The sequence below is a fragment of the Scyliorhinus torazame genome, chromosome 19 (genome assembly GCF_047496885.1).
Source record: "Scyliorhinus torazame isolate Kashiwa2021f chromosome 19, sScyTor2.1, whole genome shotgun sequence".
Classification (NCBI taxonomy): domain Eukaryota; kingdom Metazoa; phylum Chordata; class Chondrichthyes; order Carcharhiniformes; family Scyliorhinidae; genus Scyliorhinus; species Scyliorhinus torazame.
Genome location: NC_092725.1, coordinates 35961837 through 35982980, shown reverse-complemented (window position 1 = coordinate 35982980; position 21144 = coordinate 35961837). Strand labels below are relative to the sequence as shown.

Below are 21144 nucleotides of genomic sequence, written 5' to 3'. Positions count from 1 at the left end.
GGGGCGATGTCGGGTGCGTCACATGAACCAAGTTGTACCATAACATAACATAAATGCGAGCGAGAGAAGAAAAAAAAAAACTTGAACAGTTGTCCAGTCAGACGACATCTGGAACGATAAACAACAACAGGTTATCATGTAAAATTGTGCAACTTGTTAAACATATGAACGGTATTATAAGTCCAGTCTAATGGGCTTGCGACGAGTTCGGGTTGATCGCCTCAAGGGTGGATCAAGAACCACCGGCTGCTGTGCAGGCATGGCCATGGGTGGCGATGGAAAGGGCGTGATGTGCGGCAGCTCCACAAAGTCATCCTCGGAAGCCTGTTGAGGATCTGGCGTGTGCGTACTGTGTGGCTGTGAGCGTGGAAGTCGGCGAAGGGCGCGCCGATTGCGGCGACGCACGGAACCATCCGGCATGCGAACCAGGAACGAGCGGGGAGCCACTTGTCGGAGGACTTCGGCCGGTGCTGACCAGCCACCATACGGTTGATGGACGCGTACTTTGTCTCCGGAGGACAGGGGGGGCAGGTCCGTCGCTCGTGTGTCGTACCGACTTTTCTGGCGATCACGCTGCAGTTGCATGTTCCGAAGAACCGCCTCATGGTCTGTTGTTGGTGCCAGGATGGAAGGTACCGTCGTCCTGAGGGAGCGACCCATTAGTAGCTGCGCTGGCGAGAGACCTGTGGATAGCGGGGCCGATCGATAGGCCAGCAAGGCAAGGTTAAAGTCCGATCCGGCAGCAGCCGCCTTGCACAGGAGCTGCTTGGCGATGTGGACACCCTTTTCAGCCTTCCCGTTCGATTGTGGATGCAGAGGGCTGGATGTCACATGAGTGAAACCATATGCTGCGGCAAAGGACGACCATTCACGGCTGGCGAAACAGGGTCCATTGTCTGACATGACAGTCCTTGGAATGCCATAGCGAGCAAATGTTTCCTTGCAGGCCCCAATGACTGCGGACGACGTCAGATCATGGAGAGGCATGACTTCCGGGTAGTTTGAGAAGTAGTCTATAATAACGATGTAATCTCTGCCGAGCGCGTGAAATAGGTCAACACCCACCTTCGCCCAGGGGGACGTCACCATCTCGTGTGGTAGAAGTGTTTCCGGAGGTTGCGCCGGCTGAAACCTCTGACAGGTTGTGCAGTTGAGCACCATGTTGGCTATGTCTTCATTAATACCCGGCCAATATACCGCCTCCCGGGCCCTTCGTCTGCATTTTTCGACGCCCAAGTGGCCTTCGTGTAGTTGATGAAGAATCATCTGGCGCACGCTGTGCGGAATAACGATCCTGTGTGATTTCATAAGGACCCCGTCTATGTTGGTAAGATCATCTCGCACATTATAAAACTGGGGGCACTGCCCTTTGAGCCACCCTTCCGTCATGTGGCGCATCACTCGCTGCAGAAGGGGGTCAGTCGCCGTCTCTGCGCGTATGTGGGCCAGACTAGGATCATCAGCTGGCAGATTTGCTGCTGTCAGAGTTACGTGTGCCTCAATTTGACGCACGAACCCCTCCGCATCTGGTGGTGTGCTCACTGCTCGGGAAAGAGTGTCCGCCACGATGAGCTCCTTCCCCGGAGTGTAGATCAGTTCGAAATCGTACCTCCTGAGTTTAAGTAAGATGCGCTGGAGGCGAGGAGTCATGTCGTTCAGGTCTTTGTTAATGATGTTGACCAGGGGGCGGTGGTCAGTTTCGACCGTAAATCGTGGCAGGCCATACACATAGTCGTGGAACTTGTCCAGTCCAGTTAACAAGCCCAGGCATTCTTTTTCGATTTGCGCGTAGCGCTGTTCGGTAGGGGTCATGGCTCGTGAGGCATATGCAACCGGGGCCCATGACGACGTGCTGTCTTTTTGCAGGAGTACCGCTCCAATACCAGATTGGCTGGCGTCTGTTGAGATCTTTGTAGGGCGAGTCGTGTCAAAGAAGGCCAGCACTGGTGCCGTGACCAGTTTGTGCTTGAGCTCCTCCCATTCCCGCTGATGCGATTGGTGCCAGTTGAATTCTGTCGATTTTTTTTACGAGATGGCGCATATTTGTTGTATGAGAAGCCAGGTTGGGAATGAACTTCCCAAGGAAGTTGACCATGCCCAGGAATCTTAAGACAGCCTTCTTGTCAGCCGGCCGTGGCATGGCTGTGATGGCGCTAGCCTTGTCTGCATCGGGACGGACCCCTGACCTTGAGATGTGGTCCCCGAGGAATTTCAGCTCCGTCTGGCCGAAGGCACACTTCGCACGGTTGAGACGCAGGCCATTTTGTCGTATGCGGGTGAAGACACGTCGTAGACGATGCATGTGTTCCTGCGGAGTGGTGGACCAAATGATGATATCGTCCACATATACACGTACCCCTTCGATGCCTTCCATCATCTGCTCCATAATGCGGTGGAAAACTTCAGATGCTGAAATGATGCCGAATGGCATCCGGTTGTAGCAGAATCTGCCAAAAGGGGTGTTGAATGTGCATAGTCTTCGGCTGGCCGGGTCCAGTTGGATCTGCCAGAATCCTTTGGACGCATCCAATTTGGTGAATATTTTGGCTCGCGCCATCTCGCTGGTGAGGTCCTCTCGTTTCGGGATGGGATAGTGTTCCCGCATGATGTTGTTATTCAGATCTTTAGGATCTATACATATACGGAGCTCGCCAGAGGGCTTCTTTACACAGACCATGGAGCTGACCCATGGCGTGGGCTCCGTGACCCTGGATAGGACCCCTTGGTCCTGAAGAATCTGCAGTTGTGCCTTGAGGCGGTCTTTGAGTGGCGCAGGAACCCTGCGAGGTGCGTGAACGACAGGGATGGCGTCCGGTCTGAGTCGAATCTTGTACGTGTATGGCAATGTCCCCATGCCTTCAAAAACCTCCTGGTTGTGAGCAAGGAGGGAATGGAGATTTGCGTGGAACTCAGCATCCGGGAAGTCGGATATCTCATCTGGAGAGAGAGACATAATGCGCTGTACCAGGTGAAGGACCTTACACGCCTGTGCGCCCAGTAACGAGTCCTTTGATGAGCCGACAACTTCGAAGGGGAGTGTGGCCGTGTACATCTTGTGGGTCACCTGTAGCTGGCAAGATCCTATGGACGGGATGACGTTCCCGTTATAGTCAACCATCTTGAGCCGGGATGGCGTGATGGGTGGTTTGACCTTCATGGCCTGGACTGCAGAATATGCAATCAGGTTGGCGGATGCGCCGGTGTCCAGACGGAAGGCGACGCGCGATCGGTTGACCGTCAGGGTGGCACACCACTCATCGGCTGGATTGATGGCATTGACCTTGTTGACATCGATGACGGAAACGCGGAAGGCATCCTGGTCATCTGCATCACTTAACTGGAAGTCTTGATGCGTGGGCTGGACGGTCCTGACTTGTCTGCGAGATTGTCGAGGATGCGCCGGATCCATGGGTTGAGCCGAACGACAGTGGGCTGCGTAGTGGCCCATCTTGCCACATCTGAGGCACTGTCGGTTTTTTGCAGGACATTGCCCTTTTAAATGTAGAGCTCCACAATTGCCGCACGTCATGACGTCACGGCGTTCGTTGCGCCACTGCGCATGCGCAGTGCGATCTTGCGGTGGGCGCGCCTGCGCAGTGCGTCTCTCGTTGTGGCCGTTATTTTTGGCGCGCACCTGCGCGGGAGACCGCGAAAAGCGCGGGAAGCGGCCGCTGTCGTCCGGGCCGTGGGTCGGGAAGTAATCGACGGCCTGGATGCGTTCGACGTCGTGGGCGGCCTGGCTTGCCGATTCGACGGCTGGGGACCCCCTCCGTGCCAACTCTGACGCCTGAAATTGGGCAAAACGGCAGGTAGCATTTTCGTGGAGGACACAGGCTTCCACAGCAGATGCTAAGGTGAGGCTTTTTATTTTAAGAAGCTGCTGGCGTAGGCCACTAGAGGCAACGCCAAAAACAATCTGGTCCCTGATCATGGACTCTGTGATGGTGCCGTAACCGCAGGACTGCGCTAGAATCCAGAGGTGCGTCAAGAAGGGTTGAAAAAGCTCCTCCTTACCTTGCAGGCGTTGCTGAAAGAGGTATCTTTCAAAACTTTCATTTACTTCAACTTGAAAGTGCTGGTCCAGCTTGAGGATGACCGTGTCATATTTGGATTGGTTTTCGCCTTCTTCGAACACCAGTGAGTTGAAGACGTTGGTGGCGTGCTGACCTGCGTAGAAGAGGAGCATTGCAATCTTCGTGTCATCCGAGGCACTCTGTTTTTCGGTGGCACGGATGTACAGGTCAAATCGCTGCCTGTAGAGCTTCCAATTGGTACCTAGGTTCCCCGCGACTTGCATCGGCTGCGGTCCGTCGGTGTGGTCCATGTCCAGAATGGCAGGTTAGTAGGCAGGTATCGATCCACTCCTGTACCATGTGGTGTTGGGTGTTCTGACACACAGATGAGCCAACACGGCTGTATATGGTACAACGCTATTTTATTTAAACTTACTATGTACAGTTTTGTCTTTGCACTCTGCACGTGGGGGTTCCCTGCTTGTGATGTTTTAACAGCTCTTTCTTGTTTCTTTGTCCCCAGACCTACTGACCACCAGGTGTCGTGCTCGTGCTTTTTATGTGGTTGGTGTTCTTGTCTGTGATTGGTTGTGGTGTTGTGTGCTCTGATTTGCCTGTTGGTGTGTCCATCATGATGTGTGTGTTTGAATATCATGACAACCACACAGTCTTTTTTTTTTGATAAGAGGAGGAAGCTGGGTGGGGACATTACCTGTGTAGTGTCTCGGGTTTAGCCACTGCCTGAAATATATTAGTTCTAGAAACTCACCCGACAGCAGCTTTCCACAATTAGCTCCCCGCAACAGCCAATCAGTGTCGCCTCTCTGCCACCCACCTACATTCACCTATCTATGGTCACTGTGCCATAGAGCATAAACAACTCCATAACACTCAGCAGCTCACAAAAAATAATGCCTTCATTGAAATGTGATGCCCTTTGTAAAACAAAGGCAGTTTCTGCATGCTCTGATTTTTACATGGTGCTAACCCTGTAGTTTTAGCAGCGTTGAGGCAGATACCCGCAGTATATGCTCTCTTGAGCCTGTTAGGGCCCAGCCAAAGACTGAAGTGGGTAGTACCGAACCTGAGGGCTCTAATAACCCCATATGAGACTCAAGTGTCAAATTCTGTTAGAAAATCCTTCTGTGAAAGCCTGGCTATGTTTCACTGCTTTAAAGGCACTGCAACCTGTTATTTGTTACCAACAGAAGTGACTGTTCCAATGCAATTGTGGTTGACCTCCCATCATTTACCCTCAGCAAACTTCAGCTCATTCAAAACCTGGTGGAAAATAACTATTTTTGGTGCATTTATATATTTAGATGGCACGGTAGCACAGTGGTTAACACTGTTGCTTCATGACTTCCGGGTGCGGCTATGCAGAGCTAGGTCGCATATTCGGTTGGTCCCGCTTGGAACGGACTTTTGGGCTCTTTTACAGGGCCCCCACGGCATTTGTTTGACATTTCCCGGTGTGGGAAGAAGACTGCAGCATTCCCCTGACAGTGTCCCCCAGGAATGTTATGTCTTTTGGCTACCAGACCCGTCAGAAACAGTAAAAGATTTGGCTTGAGTTGCAGGAATAGACAAAGGCCTCTTGCAGCATGCAGGCGGGGGAAGGGCAAGCTTAAAGCTGCAATCTGACTTGACTCTATCAAAGGTGAATTCTAGCAGCAGAGGGAACAACTGTGAAAAGGAAGCAGGGACGAGGCTTCCGGTGGTGGCCATGGAGGAGTAGGTCGCGCATTCGGCAGCTCCCGTCTGGAACGGACTGTCAGACCTTTTTCAGGAGTTTCCATAGACTTTTTGGGGCAGACTGGTGAAGTTAACACTGCCAAAAGGATTCCCTCTCGACTTCCGGTTGCGGCTATGCGGAGCTAAGCCATACGATTCGGCAGCTCCCGCTACCATGGACTTTGGGGCTCGTTAGAGGAGCCCCAACGGAACTTTTTTTTTTTTTTTTGACGCAGCCCATGGGGAAGGGAAGAGAGAGGTCCCCCTCCAACTTCTATGAAATGGTCCAGAAGTGTAACGGCCAAAGGAGCGGCACTGGAGCAATGGGAGAAGCAAGGGAAAGAAAACAAAATGGCGGCGGCCAGGGACAAAGGGGAGCTGCAGGAGTTCATCAAGCGCTGCTTCGAGGAGCAGCGCGAGGAGATGCGCAAGGAGATGTTGGCGCCTATGCTTTCGGCAATTGAAGGACTTGGGATCACCAGAAGGCCCACGAAGCTAAGATCCAAGAGGTACAGAAAAGAGTCAGTCAGAACGAGGACGAGCTCGTGGGCCTGGCGGTGAGAGTGGAGCAGAACGAGGCGCTACAAAAGAGGTGGGCGGGAAGACTCGAAGACCTGGAGAACAGGTCGAGGAGAAAGAATCTGCGAATCCTGGGTCTCCCTGAGGGAGTGGAGGGGGCTGATGCCGGGGCATACGCGAGCACGATGCTCGAGGCGATGATGGGCACGAAGGCCCTTCGAGGCCGCTGGAGTTGGACGGGGCACATTGGGTGCTGGCGAAGAAGCCCCAGGCAAATGAGCCGCCAAGGGCGATGGTGGTGAGGTTCCACCGGTTCACGGACAGAGAGTGGGTCCTGAGATGGGCCATAAAGGAGCGGAGCAGCAAGTGGGACAATGCAGAGATCCGAATATACCCGGACTGGAGCATGGAGATTGCAAAGCGGAGAGCGGGTTTCAACCGGGCCAAAGCGGCGTTGTACCGGAAAGAAGTGAAATTCGGAATGCTGCAGCCAGCGCGACTGTGAGTCACATACAAGGGCCAACACTATTACTTCGAAACGCCTGAAGAGGGGTGGACCTTTGTACAAGCCGAAAAGTTGGACTCTAACTGAGGGTTTGTGAGGGTGGGGGGGATGTTTTGGGGTTTGATGTGTGATGGTTGTTGTATATAGGGGAGTCAATCACGCGCAGGAAATGTTACATGGGCTGGGGGAGAGAGACAAGGCCGCGACAGGAGCTGCGCCAAAGGGGTCGGAGCGGGCTTTGGAAAGGCTTGAAGGGGAACTAAAGAATTCATATGGATTGGGAGACTCCCACGCGGGGAGGTCAATGGGACGGCGGGGGAAGCTGGGGTCAGCAGGCGTCAGCTGACTTACGGGAGTGACATGGGGGAGGAAAAAAAGCTAGACAGGGGTCTAGCGGGGGGAGGGGAGGGGGGAAGGGGGGGAAAAGGGTTGCTGCTGCACTGGCCGAAAGGGAATGGGACACAGAAGAGGTGGTCGGTTCGGGGGTCCCCCCTCTGGGGGACTGGAGGGTGAGGGAGGCGTGGACACAGGAATGGCCCAGAAAAGGAGATGGCAAGTCGGCGGGTGGGGGGTGGGGGGGGGTGGGGTGAGAGCCCCTCCAATCAGGCTGCTAACGTGGAATGTGAGGGTCCTGAATGGGCCGGTGAAGAGGGCTCGAGTGTTCGCACACTTAAAGGGACTGAAGGCGGACGTGGCCATGCTCCAAGAGACATACCTGAAGGTGGCGGACCAGGTCAGGCTAAGAAAGGGATGGGTAGGACAGGTATTCCACTCGGGACTGGACGCAAAGAATAGAGGGGTGGCAATATTGGTGGGAAAGCGGGTGTCATTTGAGGCCAAGACTATTGTAGCGGACAATGGAGGGCGATATCTAATGGTGAGCGGTAGGCTGCAAGGGACGTGGGTGGTGTTGGTAAACGTATACGCCCCGAACTGGGATGATGCAGGATTCATGAAGCGCATGTTGGGGCGCATTCTGGACCTGGAGATAGGAGGCCTGATAATGGGAGGGGACTTCAATACAGTGTTGGATCCAGCACTGGACCGCTCCAAATCAAGGACTGGAAAGAGGCCGGCGGCGGCCAAGGTACTTAGGGGGTATATGGACCATATGGGGGGAGTGGACCCATGGCGGTTTGCAAGGCCGCAGGCCAGGGAATTTTCTTCTCCCATGTACACAAAGCCTACTCCCGGATAGATTTCTTTGTTCTGGGTAGGGCACTCATCCCGAGGGTGGAGGGGACGGAGTATTCGGCTATAGCCTTTTCGGACCATGCCCCGCACTGGGTGGAACTGGAGCTGGGAGAGGAGATGGACCAACGCCCATTGTGGCGGCTGGATGTGGGACTGCTGGCGGACGAGGTGGTGTGTGGGAAGGTGAGAGGGTGTATCGAAAGGTACTTGGAGGCCAACGACAACGGGGAGGTGCGGGTGGGGGTGGTATGGGAGGCCTTGAAGGCGGTGATCAGGGGAGAGCTAATTTCCATTAGGGCTCATAGGGAGAAGACAGAGGGTATGGAAAGGGAGAGGTTAGTGGGGGAGATTTTGAGAGTGGACAGGAGATACGCAGAGGCCCCGGAGGAAAGATTACTTGGGGAAAGACGACGGCTCCAGATGGAGTTTGACCTGTTGACCACAGGGAAAGCGGAGGCACAATGGAGGAAAGCGCAGGGGGCGACCTACGAGTATGGGGAAAAGGCTAGTCGGATGCTGGCACACCAGCTCCGTAAGAGGATGGCAGTGAGGGAAATAGGGGGAGTCAAAGATGGAAGGGGAGACACGGTTCGGAGTGCGACGAAAATAAACGAGGTATTCAAGGCCTTTTATGAAGAGCTGCACAGATCCCAGCCCCCAGCGGGGGAAGAGGGGATGAGACGATTCCTAGATCAGCTGAGATTCCCGAGGGTGGACGAGCAAGAGGTGGCTGGTTTGGGGGCACCAATTGGGTTGGAGGAGCTGAGCAAGGGTTTGGGGAGCATGCAGTCGGGGAAGGCCCCGGGACCGGACGGATTCCCGGTGGAGTTCTACAGGACGTACGCAGACCTGTTGGCCCTGCTACTGGTGAGGACCTTTAATGAGGCAAGATAGGAGGGGACCCTGCCCCTGACAATGTCGGAAGCGACAATTTCTTTGATCCTAAAGCGGGACAAGGACCCACTGCAATGTGGATCGTACAGGCCGATCTCGCTCCTCAATGCGGATGCAAAGTTGCTGGCCACGAGGATCGAGGACTGTGTCCCGGGGGTAATCCACGAGGACCAGACGGTATTTGTAAAGGGCAGGCAACTAAACACCAATGTGCGGCGGCTCTTAAACGTGATTATGATGCCGTCGCAGGAGGGAGAGGCGGAGATAATGGCAGCTATGGATGCGGAGAAGGCCTTTAACCGAGTAGAGTGGGAGTACCTCTAGGAGGTGCTGCGTAGGTTTGGGTTCGGGGTAGGGTTTATCAATTGGGTTAAGCTCCTTTACAGAGCCCCGATGGCGAGTGTAGTGACGAACCGGCAGAGGTACCGTCACTGTACCGAGGGACGAGGCAGGGGTCCCCCTGTCCCCCCTGTTGTTCGCATTGGCGATTGAACCATTGGCCATGTCATTGAGGGAGTCTAATAAATGGAGGGGGGGTGGTCCGAGGGGGAGAAGAGCATCGGGTGTCGCTATATGCGGATGACCTGTTGCTGTACGTGGCGGATCCAATGGAGGGGATGGTGGAGGTCATGCAGACTCTAAGTGAGTTTGGGGAGTTTTTGGGCTATAAGCTCAATGTAGGGAAGAGTGAGCTCTTTGTATTACAGGCGGGGGACCAAGAAAGAGGGATAGGGCACCTACCGCTGAGGAGGGCGGAGGGGAGCTTTCGGTATCTGGGGATCCAGATAGCCAGGAGTTGGGGGACCCTACATAAACTGAATCTCACGAGGTTGGTGGAGCAAATGGAGGAGGATTTCAAATTATGGGACATGTTACCGCTCTCGCTGGCGGGTAGAGTGCAGTTGGTCAAAATGGTGGTCCTTCCGAGGTTTCTGTTTGTGTTTCAGTGCCTTCCCATCGTGATCACTCAGGCCTTTTTTAAGAGAGTAGGCAGGACTATTATGGGGTTTGTGTGGGCAAATAAGACCCCAAGAGTAAGGAGAGGGTTCCTGGAACGCAGTAGGGACCGAGGAGGGTTGGCGCTGCCAAACCTGGGGAGCTACTACTGGGCAGCAAATGTGGCGATGATCCGCAAGTGGGTTATGGAGGGAGAGGGTGCGGCATGGAAGATGATGGAGATGGCGTCCTGTAAAGGAATGAGCCTGGGGGCGTTGGTGACGGCACCGCTGCCGCTCTCGCCGACAAAGTATACCACGAGCCCGGTGGTGGCGGCAACGCTAAGGATCTGGGGCCAGTGGTGACGGCACCGGGGTGCAATGGGAGCATCGGTGTGGTCCCCGATCAGGGGTAACCACCGGTTTGTCCCGGGGAAGATGGACGGGGGGTTCCAGAGCTGGCATCGGGCGGGGATTGGAAGAATGGGGGACCTGTTCATCGACGGGACGTTTGTGAGCCTAGGGGCACTGGAGGAGAAGTTCGAGTTACCCCCGGGAAATGCCTTTAGATATATGCAGGTGAGGGCTTTTGTGAGGCGACAGGTGAGGGAATTCCCGTTGCTCCCAGGACAAGAAGTTCAAGATAGGGTGATCTCGGGTGTATGGGTCGGGGAGGGCAAGGTGTCGGAAATACACCAGGAGTTGAAAGAAGAGGGGGAAGCGCTGGTAGAAGAGTTGAAGGGTAAATGGGAGGAGGAGCTGGGGGAGGAGATCGAGGAAGGTCTGTGGGCTGATGCCCTAGGTAGAGTTAATTCCTCCTCCTCGTGTGCCAGGCTCAGCCTGATACAATTTAAGGTGGTCCTCAGAGCGCACTTGACGGGGGCGAGGTTGAGTAGGTTCTTTGGGGTAGAGGACAGATGTGGAAGGTGCTCAGGGAGCCCGGCGAACCATATCCATATGTTTTGGTCATGCCCGGCACTGGAGGGGTTCTGGAGAGGAGTGGCGGGAGCAATATCTCAGGTGGTGAAAGTCCGGGTCAAGCCAAGCTGGGGGCTAGCAATATTTGGAGTAGTGGACGAACCGGGAGTGCAGGAGGCGAAAGAGGCCGGCATTCTGGCCTTTGCGTCCCTAGTAGCCCGGCGAAGGATCTTGCTAATGTGGAAGGAGGCGAAGCCCCCCAGCCTGGAGGCCTGGATAAATGATATGGCTGGGTTCATAAAGTTGGAGAGGATTAAGTTCGCCTTGAGAGGGTCTGTGCAGGGGTTCTACAGGCGATGGCAACCGTTCCTAGACTATCTCGCGGAGCGTTAGAGGAAGGTCGGTCAGCAGCAGCAGCAACCTTGGTGGAGGGGGGGTGGAGGGGACGTCCTGGGAGGGGGGCGGGGGAAGAGGGGACTGCCTGGGAGGGTGGATGAGCAAGAGATAACATGAAGGGTTGGGGAAACTGGCACGTACGGGTGAGGGCCAGTGTACAAAGCTGTGTAAATATACCATTTTGCCATGTATATATCTTGCTCTGCGCGATTTCTCGGTTTTTTTTGTTACGAGTGGGGGGGGGGGGGGGGGGGGTTATTGTTTGTAAGGGAGAAAAATTGTGTTAAAAAACTTTAATAAATATATATTTTTTTAAAAACACCGTTGCTTCATAGCTCCAGTGTCCCAGGTTCGATTCCCGGCTTGGGTCACTGTGCAGAGTCTGCATGTTCTCCCTGTGTCTGTGTGGGTTTCCTCCGGTTGCTCCGGTTTCCTCCCACAGTCCAAAGATGTGTAGGTGTTAAGTCCATGCTAAATTACCCTTTGTGTCCAAAAAGGTTAGGTTGGGTTACTGGGTTTCGGGGATAGGGTGGAGGTGTGGGCTTAAGTGGGGCTCTTTCCAGGGACCAGTACAGACTCGATGGACCGAATAGCCTCCTTCTGCACTGTGAATTCTATGAATAGCCAGGACCTGTTAAAGGGCAGGTATGCTCTTACTAGAGATTGGAGGAAACAATTATATCAACAGAACTGGCTACATTCCGGATACATTCATGGAGCAATGGGTTGGGGAGACGAACCACAAGGAGAGGCAATTGAAAGGAAGCTGATGATCATAGGCCCGATTTTCCAATCAACCCCAATCCAAATGCAGCCGTCAGCTTTTGGTAATTTCTATCTCCGCAACACCAATCACAGAATCACAGAAGCTGTAGTATGATATGATAAAAGATGATAAAAGCTTTGGTAAAAAGCTTTGATAAAAGAAGAAACAGTCAGATAGAAAAGACTCAAAAACACAAGAGGGGGAAGAGATAGAGAGATAGCAACATGGAGACAGCAGAGACAATGAACCTCCTCTGTCAGGACGGTGTAACAGCTGGCAGAGGTGGGTTGTATTCAGCTGCTGTCAAATTTAATTACTATATCTGTTCTTAAATCTGTTTTTTCCTGCAGATTGGGGCTGGTTACAACGGCTATATTAAGAAAACAACATATGGAAATTTCCCTCGCAGTGGACGAAACAGCAGTCGCACAGTTGCCAAATCCAGTTCCATGGTTCATGCAGAAGTCAATGCTCTTCTGTTCAGGTAGAGTCTCTGCTCTCTGTCCATTAAGTGTAACACCCATGACGGCTGTTAATAATAGGCTCATTTGCTGAATATCCTGTGGACTGTCACGGTTTGAGCCACAGTCAATGAGTTATCTGAGATCAGAGACCTGGGAGGGTGGATGAGCAAGAGATAACATGAAGGGTTAGGGAAACTGGCACGTGACTGAAGAGTCATAAATATTGGCATCAATGCCCCTGACAAGAAAGGCGAAAATGTACCTGGACTATATGTACCGAATCTCTGTCCTGTTAGAAAGGCCACATAAATTAATGCGGATAATCAGATGAAGGATGGCCAACCTGCACCTTATGCAAAATTAACACACTGAAATTTCCTGTGTAGATATGCATTTGAATCTGAAGGAATTGTGTGACGTACAATACGTTATGCAGCACCAGTCGACTGTCACTCCTGCAAGGAATCACCCCTTAATATGAGGAACTGAACAACATAAAACAAACCAGTGCCTGCTTCAGAAAAGATAGTTGTCCAGATACACTGTTCAAATCAGTATTTTCCTATCTCATGAATACTGTTCGGATCCAGAAGATAATTGCAGCGAAGACCAAATCCCAGAGTGAAACAATTGTTTTATATTCTGACAATGAGGAAATTTATAAATCACAGATTCCAGTAACACTTTTGGGATTTTAAAAATTAAATTAAAACATTTATTCAGAAAAGAAGAGGAAACTTGAGCACACACGATTACAGTTACACAGTTAACATTTGTTTCACACAGTAATCACTCTCCAGGCAACACTCACTTATAGATGTTTGACAACAAAAGTCCAATAATATTACTGCAAGGCAAACCTGCTGTTTCTGTAGGAAAGGTATAATCACATGATTTCTCAACCTCACTTCCACTGTGCCGTGGAAATTCAAGAAACTTCAAAAATAAAGACCTGGGGCTGGATTCTTCATTTGGGAGACTAAGTCCCCATGCCGGCATGAAAACAGTAGTGTTTTACGCCAGGAAAACTGACTCAAAACGGCCACTGATTCCCTGCTCTGAGGGAGGCTAGCAGCCAGGCAGCGTCGAGCTCTCAGCTCTAGCTGCCGGTATGGCCCGGTGCATTGCCAGGTCCATGGCCGTGCATGCATACAGTGGCGGCCTGCAGCGGCCGCGCCGTGCTTCATGGCAGATGCAGCCCATGGACCCGGACCGCAAAATTAGTCCCCCGCTTTGGCCGCTCGCGTGCCCCGGACCGCTCCACCACAGTGCCCCCAGCCCCGAATAATGCGGGCCCTGCCCGTGGATCAGCCCTCCCCTCCCCAACTGTGGCGGCACTGGAATGAGTCCGCAGCCGCCACGCTGAGTTCACGACGGATGAGACCACACGTGTCCCACGCTGTCAGGAACTCGGCCGTTCGGGGATGGAGCATCGCGGGGCAGGCCTCAGGCAATGGCCAGAGGCCGTGAATGCAGCGCGTGGCGTACTCCTAGAATACACTGTATTTTAGGGGGCGGAGCATCGCGAAAGCGGTGCCGCACCCGATTTTGACATCGTCGGGGATTCTCCGCCCCCTCACCGAACGCAATTTCGGTGTCGGGGATCGGAGAATCCAGACCCTGCTTTCTGGAAAACAGACACTTTGGGCTTGGGTAGAATGTCTGTTCCAAACCTTACATACTCACAACTGTTTTCCCAATACCGGGCTGTACTCCAGGAGGTCTCATATAGCCACCACCCAAAACAGCTAAACCATCCTCCTGAAATATCCCTTTTCTCTTTCATCTTTGATTGCATTGTCTTTAGCATCTCTTTAAAATTTCACTTTTCCAAAATATAAAACAAAACCCTCATGTGCTCCAGATTGCTCCAACTTTTCAGTCAAATAAAATGCAATGATCTTTCCCGACTTGTTCATTACATTTTCCAAGTTGCAAAACATTTTACTCTTCTTTCAAATTTAACAGCTGAAAATTCAAACCCTTACTTATCTCATGCAAATTTCTGCTCATTGCGTGTTTCGTTCTAGAAAATTCATTTAGTCATAGATCATATGACCACTTGAGCACATGGGATATCCATTAGGTCACATTGACACATGAAATACCAGTGTTTATTGGGGATGCATCCATGTGGTCTTGAATCATAGAATCATAAAATTTACAGTGCAGAAGGGCCCATTGAGTCTGCACCGGCCCTTGGAAAGAGCACCTACTTAAGCCCACACCTCTACCTCATCCGTGTAACCCAGCAACCCCACCTAACCTTTTTGGACTCAAAGGGGCAATTTAGCATGGCCAATCCACCTAACCTGCACATCTTTGGACTGTGGGAGGAAACCAGAGCACCCGGAGAAAATGCACTCAGACACGGTACAGACTCCGCACAGACAGTGACCCAAGCTGGGAATCGAACCTGGGACCCTGGAGCTGTGAAGCAACTGTGCTAACCACTGTGCTACCGTGCCACCCAACATGCCTTTAACACTTACAGCATTTCATGTATCAATCCTAACCAGACAATCAGTCCCCAGATTAATTAAATTATTTTCACACACAGACAGACCCACAAGCCTGCTTCACAGAAAAGCACAATAGACTCTAAATATATTAATCATAACATCTCTTGTCATAATAGCTAAGCAGATGGAATCCTTCACACCCCATAGACCCACACAGGCAAAGTAATTCACATAAGAACTCAAGAACTAGGAATAGAAGTAGGCATTTCACCCTGGAGCCTGCCGCACCATTCAATAAGATCATGGCTGGTGTGACTGTGGCTGCAACTTCACCTTTCTGTCTGTCCCCTATAAGCCTCGACTCCCTTATAAATCAAAAATTGTGAATATATTCAATGACACAGTCTCCATTGCACTCTGGAGTAAGAATAATGACCCTGTGATGCTCCTCATCTCAATCTTAAATGAGAAACCTCCTATTTTTAAACTCTGTTCCCTAGTTCTATTCACTTGTGAGGGAAAATATTCCCTCAGCATCTACCCTGTTAAGCCCCCTCAAAATCTATGTTTCACTCAGATCACCTTTCTTTCTTCTAAATGCCAATGGATATAGGTATAGGTACAACCCCCTCAACCTTTCATCATGAGACACCCCTTCAACCCAGGAATCAGCCATGTGAACTTTCTCTCAACTGCCACCAATGCTTCCTTAAAGAGATCAAAACTGTACACGGTATTCCAGGTGTGGTCTCACCATTTCGTATTAACCCACACTGGTAGGCCTCCACAGCCTTCTGCGGCGAAGAGCTGCACAGATTCACCACCGTCTGGCTGAAAAAATTCCTCCTCATCTCTGTTTTAAAGGATCGGCCCTTTAATCTGTGATGGTGTCCTCTGGTTCTAGTTTTTCCTTCAAGTGGAAAGTGGAAAGTCCAGAGGCCATTCCAGTACGCAATAGTACAGCTAGTTTTTCCGACAAGATACAGGCCTCGCAGTATCTTGTACATTTCAATAAGATCCCCTCTCATCCTTCTAAACTCCAACGAGTACAGATCCAGAGTCCTCAAACGTTCCTCATACGACAAGTTTTTCATTCCAGGAATCATTCTTGTGAACCTCCTCTGGACCCTTTCCAAGGCCAGCACATCCGTCCTGAGATACGGGGCCCAAAACTGCTCACAATACTCCAAATGGGATCTGACCAGAGCCTGATTCAGCCTCAGAAGTACATCCCTGGTCTTGTATCCTAGCCCTCTTAACATGAATGCTAACATTTGCTTTTTTAACTGCCAACTGAACCTGCACATTAACCTTAAGAGAATTGTGAACATTGCATTTGCCTTCTTAACTACCGACTGAACCTGTACATTAACCTTAAGAGAATCGTCAACAAGGACTCCCAAGTCCCTTTGTGCTTCTGCTTTCCGAAGCATTCCCTATTTAGAAAATAGTCTATGCCTAGATTCCTCCTTCCAAAGTGCATAAACTCACACCTTTCCACATTGTATTTCATTTGCCACTTCATTGCCCACTCTCCTAGCTGGTCCAAGTCCTTCTGAAGCCCCCTTGCTTCCTCAATACTACCTGCCCCTCGACAGATCTTTGTATCATCTGCAAACTTAGCAACAGTGCCTTCAGTACCTTCTTCCAGATCATTAATGTATATTGTAAAAGGTTGTGGTCCCAGCACAGATCTCTGAGGCACACCACTAGTCACCGGCTGCCATCCTGAAAAATACCCCTTTATCCCCACTCTTTGCCTTATGCCAGTCAGCCAATCCTCTATCCATGCCAGGATCTTACCTTTAACATCATGGGCTTTTAACTTATTTAACAGTCTACGATTCGGCACCTTGTCAAAGGCCTTCTAGAAATCTAAATAAATCACATCCACTGATTCTCCTTTGTCTAACTTGCTTGTTACCTCCTCAAAGAACTCTAACAGATTTGTTAGGCACGACCTCCCTTTGACAAAGCCGTGCTGACTCAGTCCTATTTTACCATGCACTTCCAAGTGCTTTGCGTCTCATCTTTAATAACAGACTCGAAAATCTTACCAATGACCAAAGTCAGGCTAACCGGCTAACCGACCTATAATTTCCCGTCTTCTGCCTCCCTCCCTTCTTTAACAGTGGTGTTACATTAGCCACTTTTCAGTCCTCTGGGACCCTTCCTGCCTCCAGTGACTCCTGAAAGATCATCACTAATACCTCCACAATTTCCTCAGCTATCTCTTTTAGGACCCTGGGGTGTAGTCCTTCCGGTCCAGGTGATTTATCCACCTTCAGACCTTTCAGTTTCCCCAGAACCTTCTCCTTAGTAATGGTCACTGCACTCACCTCTGCCCCCTGGCTCTCCTGGAGCTCTGGCATCCCACTGGTGTCTTCCACCGTGAAGACTGATGCAAAGTAACTATTCAGTTTGTCTTCCATTTCTTTGTTTCCTATTATTACTTCTCCAGCCACATTTTCCAGTGGTCCAATGTCTATTTTTGCCTCTCTCTTACCTTTTATATGTTGAAAAAATCTCTTCCTATCTTCCTTTATATTACTAGATAGCTTGCACTTGTACTTAATCTTCTCCCTCCTTATTGCTTTTTTTCGTTTTCCTCTGCTCACTTTGAAAGGCTTCCCAACCCTCTGGTTTCCCACTAATTCTTGCCACTTTGTATGCTTTTTCCTTAGCCTTTATGTTGTCCTTGACATCCCTCGTCAGCCATGGATGCCTTGTCCTCCCCATAGCATGTTTCCTCCTCCTTGGGATGAATTTCTGTTGTGCCTCCCTAATAACCCCCCAAAACCCCTGCCGTTCCTGTTCTACTGTCTTCCCTGCTGCGCTCCTTCTCCAATTAACTCTGGCCAACTCCTCCCTCATGTCTTTATAGTTACCCTTATTTAATTGTAATACTGTTACATCTGATTGCAGCTTGTCCCTCTCAAACTGCAGGGTAAATTCAATCATATTGTGGTCACTGCTCCCTAAGGGTTCCTTCACCTTAGGTTCCCTAATAAAGTCTGCTGATTATACATCACCAAATCCAGAATTGCCTGTTCCTAGCTGTCACAAGCTGCTCCAGAAAACCACCTCATAGACATTCCACAAATTCCATTTCTTGGGATCCACTACCAACCTGATTTTGCCAGTCCACCTGCATATTGAAGTCCCCCATGATTATTGTAATATTGCATTTTTTACATGCCTTTTCTATCTCCTGATTTATTTTCTGCCCCACATCCTGACTACTGCTAGGGGGCCAGTACATAACTGCCATCAGGGTCTTTTTACCTTTGCGATTCCTCAACTCTACCCACAGAGATTCTCTGCCTTCTGATCCTATATCGCTCCTTGCTATCGATTTAACTTCATTCCTTACTAACAGTGCAACCCCGCCCCCTTTGCCCATCTGCCTGTCCTTTCGATAGGACATATATCCTTGGATATTTAGATCCCAGCACTGATCCCCTTGCAGCCAAGTCTCTGTGATGCCCACAACATTGTACCGGCCAATTTCAATGTGCGCAACAAGCTAATTTACCTTGTTCCGTATACTGTGCGCATTTAGGTACAGCACCCTCAATCCTGCATTGCCCACCTCCGTTTTCACACTCTCCTCAGTCACTGTACTCTGTACTGTAGCCCTTTTTGATTTTTGACTATGGCTTCTCTGCCTTTAACTTTCCCCCTTACTGCTTTTTGTTTCTGGCCTCGTTTTACTTCCCTCCGACTGCCTATATTGGATCCCATCCCCCTGCCACATTAGTTTAAACCCTCCCCAACAGCTCTAGCAAACATCACCCCTAGGTACATCGGTTCCAGTCCTGCCCAGGTGAAGACTATCCGATTTGTACTGGTCCCACCTCCCCCAGAACTGGTTCCAATGCCCCAGGAATTTGAATCCCTCCCTCTTGCACCATCTTTCGAGCCACACATTCATCCTATCTATGCTGGCATTTCTACTCTGACTAGCTCGTGGCACTGGGAGCAATCCTGAGATTACTACTTTTGAGATCCTACTTTTTAGTTTAACTCCTAACTCCCTGAATTCAGCTTGTAGGACCACATCCCGTTTTTACCTATATCGTTGGTGCCTATGTGCACCACGACAGCTGGCTGTTCACCATCCCCCAGAATGTCCTGAAGCCCCTCCGAGACATCCTTGACCCTTGCACCAGGGAGGCAACATACCATCCTGGAGTCTCGATTGCGTCCACAGAACCGCCTGTCTATTCCCCTTACGATTGAGACCCCTATCACTATAACCCTGCCATTCTTTTTCCTGCCCTCCTGCGCAGCAGAGCCAGCCATGGTGCCATGAACCTGGCTGCTGCTGCCTTCCCCTGGTGAGCCATCTCCCTCAACAGTATCTAAAGTGGTATAATCTGTTTTGCAGGGAGATGACCGCAGGGGACACCTTGTTGGTGAAAACTCACCACTATTCTTAGAAGTCCCCCTATACCAAAACGGGCCAACATTCTAAATGGTGAACAGGGATTCTCACTCCCTGACTCCGATGCAGGCTTCAGTGGGTGCTATTCAGGTCAAACTATGTTTTCAAGTTATCCCCCGGTATAACCCATACCTTCACCGAAGATTTCATCTACTTACCACTTAGTAGCATCGATCCTGGGTCCCGCATTGCTAAGTAGGTAAAGTAGACTTTGGAATAACCACTATTTCAGGTTAAATTAAGTTATTTTATTATTATATTTTTTCTTTTAAATGCTGCAATTACTTTCTTTACAGAAAGGAAAAAGATCTTGCTTCTGGATCCTTCTGGTTGGTTGGAGGGACCTTCAGGCCCAACTTGACAATTAATCTTCTTTTTAAAATCTGGTCTTCTTTAGATGTATTTGCTGATGAGCTCAGTTGCTGTCTCCTATCTTTCCCATGTACCGAGCTGTGAAAGCTGGCTCTGCTGGCTGTCTCTGAGCTGACTCTGAGCTGACTCTGCCTACTCTTTAAATTCTAGTCTTCCTTAGATGTATTAGCTGTTTTAGCTCGGCTGCTTTGCCCTGTCCCTTTCCCATGGCCGAGCTGACTGTAAGCTGACTCTGCTTGCTTCTCTTGTTCCTTCTCTGCTTCTCTATGACCTCTGGTTCTGTGTAGTTCCTGCTCTGGTCTCTCGGTTTATATTGTCTTTCGAACAGTTAAGTTTTTATGACTTTATTGTGAAGTAACTCTTATCCCTTTGTTTGTAAAAAGTATCTTTGATCTAAACATTCTAATACAACCAAGTATTAATTTTGACATGACTTCATCTCATAGATCTGATTACATTGTGTCCTTTGTGATGTTCAAAGTTCCTTTGTGATATTCAAAAATGCTTTGGTTTCAAGAGGTGTGAATTTTGGTTTGGTTCCTGTCATTTCTATAGTTTTATTTTCCAATTGTGTCCTCAGCTCATAATTTTGACTTTGATTTAGGCTTTGAATTATGTTTTTCGTAGACTGATAGTCTCCAGTTTTCTTTAATTTATCTGGTATTAGCAAAATTTCACATCTAGAATTGTCACCAAATTCAACTGAACCTCATCCTTTCCTTTCCAGCTGCTTACTAAGATAGTTAATTTCAACGAAGGTGTAAAACATTGCTTTTAGCTGTGTGCTAAAAATCCACTTGGCTATAATTTCAAAGGTTTACATTTATCACCTAGCTCAACTGAAACTATCATCCATGCTTTTCCAGATGCTGACTAAGATAGTTACTTTCAATGAAGGTGTGAGCCATTGTTTTTGGCTTGATTCAACATCCTGTGTGTTTGCTAAGCCTGCTTGACCAAGGATATCTGCATTTTACAATCCTGCTCTTTGCAGCTGCTATTAACCCTTTGTGGGATCTTTCCCTGTATCCTCTCATGTTTCTCTCGGACCAGATATTGCCAGACTTCCATGTTTCAAATAACACATCTTTCCATATTTTCAAAACAACCTGCACTACCTTCCTACTCTTGCTCTTTCTTTTGGTCATCCATTTTCTATCTCCCTCAGTAACTTTCACCTACGGTGTGACCAACTCGTTAAATGTGCTATCCACGACATCCTCAGCATCGCGGATGCTCCAAAGTAAGTCTATCCGCAGCTCCAGAGCCGTCAAGCGGTCTAACAGGAGCTGCAACTGGACACACTTCTTGCATGTGAAGGAGCCAGGAACAGTGGACGTGTCCCTGAGCTCCCACATATCACACGAGGAGCGTGACACGGGTCTGGGATCTCCTGCCATGTCTTAAACCTTAGGTTTACTTTTCAACTACAATTCCAGAAAATGAAAGAAAAAATAAATAAATATACAAATCAAAAGAAAAACTACTTACCAGTCACTTACCACCTCCTCCCCACCCAGCTTTG

General features: G+C 50.0%; 1 protein-coding gene across 1 annotated transcript in view; it reads left to right on the top strand.

The window, feature by feature from the left end:
• Positions 1-21144, top strand: part of LOC140396657 (uncharacterized) — a 178127-nt gene that overhangs the window by 31417 nt on the left and 125566 nt on the right. Inside the window, exon 4 of the mRNA XM_072485452.1 lies at positions 12225-12358. Coding sequence (XP_072341553.1) covers positions 12225-12358 — 134 coding nt within the window. The remainder of the gene's footprint in view (positions 1-12224; positions 12359-21144) is intronic.